This window comes from Trichechus manatus, unplaced genomic scaffold (genome assembly GCF_000243295.1).
Source record: "Trichechus manatus latirostris isolate Lorelei unplaced genomic scaffold, TriManLat1.0 scaffold00177, whole genome shotgun sequence".
NCBI lineage: Eukaryota > Metazoa > Chordata > Mammalia > Sirenia > Trichechidae > Trichechus > Trichechus manatus.
The window spans coordinates 1,596,280-1,601,817 of NW_004444113.1; the positions used below are offsets into that span (position 1 = coordinate 1,596,280).

A 5,538-nucleotide genomic window follows, 5' to 3' on the forward strand; every position below is an offset into this window, starting at 1 on the left:
CGCGCACGGCCTAGGCGTGTGCCTTTTACTACACACCTGCCATAGGGCATGCACGGCCTAGGTGTGTGCCTTTTACTATACACCTGCCGTAGGACATGCACAGCCTAGGCGTGTGCCTTTTACTACACACCTGCCGTAGGACGCGCACGGCCTAGGCGTGTGCCTTTTACTCCTACAGTTTACTAACTCGTAAGAGAATCCATTATGCCCACACTCACTCTGGGGGACAGCCACCAGCAGGCGGTCCACTGGAATTCTCTGCAGCCCTGTTTCTGCTATTCTGGAATACTGGGCAGAGGCACCAAAGTACCTGGATGATGGCTAAGGAAAGGCAGGGAGCCAGGGCTAGGAGTGTGCGCATGTTCTGGGCCACAGAGCCTCTGTCTGCACACGAGTCTGCCTCTCTGGGGTCTGCACATCTACTCTGTTGGGATGGCTCAGTATCCAGACCACACAGCCAGAACAGCACTGCTTGCTGTGACCAAGGATCTCAAAACCACACCGACCAGAGCTCGCCAGACTGACGGCCTGCACTCCAACATACACAGCAGGTGCAAAGGCCGCAAGTGCTTTAACCTGGAGAACACGGTTTGCGTTAGCTTTCTGAAAACAAGCTCGAGCGGGGTGTCCTGAGGGACAAAGGGGACTGCCTACCTTTCAGCTCCAGCACTTGCACGATGGTGTTGTCGTCGCCGGCAACCAAGAAGGAAAGGGCGAACCGGATGTAGGCCAGCCGGACGTCGGGCACGCCCTGGGGGGAGAGGAGGCCCGCGTCACCTGCACAGACACACACACACCCCAACCCAAGTGGGAGCAGCGGGCGGAGCCCACCACCTGTCCCAACGTCACAGAGGCCTCCCGGTCCCGCACCATCGAAAGGAATGACGACAAGGCGTGAGGTGAACAAGCGCTGGAGGGAGCATCTGTGGGTTGGCAGGAGGCTACAGCAGGGCATGCCTGTACATCGTTTCACTCCCGTGGATTCAGCGGAGTGCTTGGTGCGTGGCAAATTCAAGTTTTGCTTTTTGGAACTTTCTTTTTATTTTTTGAATACTTTCCATCTGCAGTTGGGTGAATCTGCAGACGCTGAGCCCACAGATACGGAGGGCCGACTGTGTCGTGGAGAATACTGTCCTGAAAGTCTGGAAAGATTAAAGGAGTGGCTGTCTTCCAGACACTTCTGTCCCACGTCATGGCAGTAGCAGAGGTGGTGGCAGTAGCAATGATGATGACGACAATAATGACACTTATTGAGCACTTACAATGTACCACACGCTACGCCAAATGCTTCACACCTGTTATCTCACTCAACCCTCAGAGCAACCCGAGAAAGGGGAGCTTGCAGTCTTAGTCACCGAGCGCTGCTGTAACACCAAAACCACACGTGGGTGGCTCTGAAGAACAGACATTTATTTTCTCACATTTCTGGAGGATAAACGTCCACAACAGGAACTGGCGTGTGGATTCCCTCCTTGATGACAGCCCCGGGGCTCCTTGTTCCCTGGCTTGTGGACAACCCTCACACGGCGTCCAACACACACTTTGGGGGACACAGCTCAGCCCACAACCTTACCATCCCCGTTTTACAGCTGAGAAAACTGAGGCTTCCGTACCTCACTCAAGGTCACACAGCTGCTAAGTGAGTCAGCACTGGTGCTGGGATGAGAAGAAGTAACCTTACACATATCCTGCTTTATGCTGGGGCGTGCCAGCAGCACCAAAGCACTCCCTTCTTCTCAGGGCTCCCACAGCATCTTCACTTCACTTCTTCGCAAGGTGCAAGGGCCATACTTGGCTCCAATTAGGTCTCCATGCATAATTAATTGTTTTATTTACTGGGTGGCACAGTGGTTAAGTGCTTCGCAGTTCAAATCCACCAGCCACTCCATGGAAATCCTATGGGGCAGTTCTACTCTGACCTATAGGGTCGCTATGACTCGGAATCCACTCGACAGTAACAGGTGTTTTTTTTTTTCTGGACTGAGTACATGTTTCTCTGGGGAGGAGGAAGACCATCTGACCCATGCTCTCTAACATGTGGATCAAGGTCTCACACGCTGTACTAACTGCGTCTACTGCAGTCCACATCACACAGTATTTCAGTGAGACTGTATCACGTCAATGCTGGTTTGCTTCAAATATGAGAACTTCAAACTATTCTCTCTTCTGGGATCTGCGGGCTCTTTACAAAATGGAGCTCTGGCACAATCATAACCGAAGTCCTGAGAATGCGCTGCATCTCCTGAGCATCTGCAGCACTCCAGTGCCTCCACTCACCAACTTAACATTTATAAAACACCAATCCCACTCCAGACTGTCATGCTCTCAGGCCGAGAGAGGAGGCTAAGAGGACCAAGACGATGTTTCTCCCTCAAGAAGCTTTACCGTAACCACTGCTGCCAAGTTATCCAGATGCCTCACTGTTCAAACAAACACATCACCCAACTGAAGCCCAGTTAATCTGTTATCCTGATCTACACATGCCTTGCGTTTCAAAATAACGCTATAACAAAACAAACAACAACAAAAATGCTAAAACTTGCCAGGCAACATTAAGTTTGGTCTTATCCTTTCCCTCCTAGTGGAAAGGTTCCACAGGGTTCTTTGTCCATCGAGGTGATAGGATTGGGAGTCGGGACCCTGGAATGCTGGTCCCAGCTACCTGCCATGAATGGATGGATGGCATCACTATTCTTCTAGAACTTTCTATCATAGCTTGTAAACAACGAGTTGGACTAGACCCTCTCGAGGGTCCCTCAAGCAATGTGTTTCTAAATGAAAAGAAAGTTAGTTGTCAACTCATGGTATCCATTTTGTGTATCCCAGACAACCCCAAACTTCCTGACATTCTAGATGAGATCCCCAAGACAAGGCATCTTCCCCCACTACAGACACGCCACTGCCATGCCTCCGTTAATCCACCTGGCCACATAAGACCTCTCACTGCCACCTGGGCCTCTGCCCTGTCTCCAGCACACTCACCAAAGTCCTCCCTCTCCCACTGAATGAGGCTTTCTCCTCATTCCTACCCTGAACCTCAGAGGCTATTATCCCAGGAAGAAAATGTCCTGAACTCTGTGCGCTTGTTCCACAAAACACCGTCTAAAATGGACCGAAGCGTGTGTGGTGAAACGCTCCCTGGCATGGAGTTTTCAACAATTATACCCACAACCTTGTCTCTTTACCAGGCTTTGATAATTCCCTCCAAAATGTTAAAATACACTCTTAAAAAAATACATCTACGAGTATCACACAGCTAAACGCCATGAAAAAGAGGAGGGGGAAGAAAACAAGGACTGAGAGAGATAAACCAAACGCAACGTCTGGGTCTTGTCTGAATGCTGATCTGAACCACAAAAGTATAAAGAAATTTCTGGGACAGTCAGGGAAAACCAAAACTGAACTGCATATTAGATTATTATATAGAGAAATTATTAATGCTGTGAGGTGCAATAATGGTACTGCGGTTCTGTTTTTTAAAAGGCCTTTTTCTGTTAGAGATACACACTGAAATATTTATGGAGAAACATGATTCATGTCTGGGATGTGTTTCAGTATCCTGCCATAAAAATCATCTGAAAAGGAAGAAAGGATGATGGCTGCAAAAGATGGGTAACAGGCATATGGGGGTTCACTGTCGGATTTTTCCTAATTTTGAACATCCCTGACATTTCCTATATTTAAAAAACGTTTTTTAATGTTTAGAAACCGTTTCCTACAACATAAAAAGTATTTAAGTTACTTGATACAGAAAGTTACACAAAAGACGGTAAGACATTTTCATCTGGACAATGACACCCATTTTACAGGTCCTGGAAAGGTAAGTGGGAACCCTGGTGGCTCAGTGGGTTAAGAGCCTGGCTGCTAACCAAAAGGTTGGCAGTTCGAATCTACCAGCCACTCCGGGGAAATTCTATGGTGCAGTTCAACCCTGTCCTATAGGGTCGCTATGAGTCAGAACTGACTTGTCAGCAAAGGGTTTGATTTTTTTTTGTTTTTTGTTTTGGAGAAGTACAGTAACTTGTCCTGAGGTCCTGGGATGAGGCAGGGGGCTCAGGAAGGGAAATCAGGAAGGGAAGGCCTAGCTCTACTTCCCCTTATCATCTGGACTTGGTGGGTGGCCTGGGTGTTTAAGTCTACTGTAGACAGCTGGGATGGTTGAGGTCAAAACGGACAGGGGTTGGAAGGGTGAGAAAAGCTGACGGATAATTACTGCCAGGCTTATGGTAACACCAAAGAACCACGGTATTGGCTTCACTGTGCAAACATCACACACGTTCTTTTTATTAGAAATACATTTAAATGTCAGGAGCCATTACTCATCAGATAAAATCTGCTGACATGTTCGCAAAGCATAGTTTCTATGAGACACTGTCATGGATTGACTTCTGTCTCCCAAAAATATGTGTCAACTTGGTTAGGCCATGATTCCCAGTATTGTGTGGTTGTCCTCCATTTTGTGATTGTAATTTTACGTTAAAAAGGATCAGGGTGGGATTTTAACACCCTCACTAAGGTCATATCCCTGATCCAATGTAAAGGGAGTTTCCCTGGAGTGTGGCCTGCACCACCTTTTATCTTACAAGAGATAAAAGGAAAGGGAAGCAGAGAGTGGGGACCTCATACTACCAAGCAAGAAGCACCATGAGTAGACAGCATCCTGCAGAGAAGCTCCTAGTCTAGGGAAAGATTGACGAGAAGGACCTTCCTCCAGAGCTGACAGAGAGGGAGAGCCTTCCCCTGGAGCTGACGCCCTGAATTTGGACTTGTAGTCTACTAGACTATGGGAGAATAATTTTCTGTTAAAGTCATCCACTTACAGCAGCACTAGATAACTAAGACAGATACTAAGACCTAGATTTGTTTTTGTTCAGAAAGCACCTTATTTGTAATTCCAGTAAAACTCTCAAACAGGGCCAGGCTCACCGAGCCATAAAAATTACCTGGCACTATTATTACAAACAAACACTGACGTCTATTACCTGACAGTGTTTGTTGTTGTTACCTGCTCTCGAGTCGACCCCAACTCGGGGAGAACCCACACACAAAGGAACAAAGCGCGGCCCGGTCCTACGCTCTCCCCATGATCGGTCAGAGATCCGACCGTTGTGATCCATAAGGTTTTCGCAGGCTGAATTTTGGAAGATCACCAGGCCTTTCTTCCTAGTCTGTCTTAGTCTGGGAGCTCCGCTGAAACCTACTCAGCATCACAGCAACACACAAGCCTCCACTGACAGACGGGTGGTGGCTGCACATGAGGGGCACGGGTCGGGTAGAGAACCAGGGCCTCCTGCATGGAAGGTGAGATTTCTACCACTGAACCACCATTTAGAAAGTCTTAATTCCTGAGAGTATTTAGAGAACAAGGTACATGTGATTACAGAAGTAAATTATTCTAACGTGGTTTCCCATCTCGGTGGGTAGGGGTTGGTATCTCTCGTGTGTTCTTTATGCTCAGGAAACGAGTGTGGAGAGCTATGGGCCAAGGCTGCCGACAGCTCTGGAGGGCCAGCAGGGAACGCTGATCCGGCAGACAGA

At 48.2% G+C, this 5,538-nt stretch overlaps 1 protein-coding gene across 1 annotated transcript in view; it reads right to left on the reverse strand.

Moving 5' to 3' along the window:
* URB1 (URB1 ribosome biogenesis homolog) overlaps positions 1 to 5,538 on the reverse strand; it is an 85,910-nt gene that overhangs the window by 75,242 nt on the left and 5,130 nt on the right. Inside the window, exon 5 of the mRNA XM_023741298.1 lies at positions 655 to 751. Within this exon, the coding sequence (XP_023597066.1) occupies positions 655 to 751 (97 nt within the window). The remainder of the gene's footprint in view (positions 1 to 654; positions 752 to 5,538) is intronic.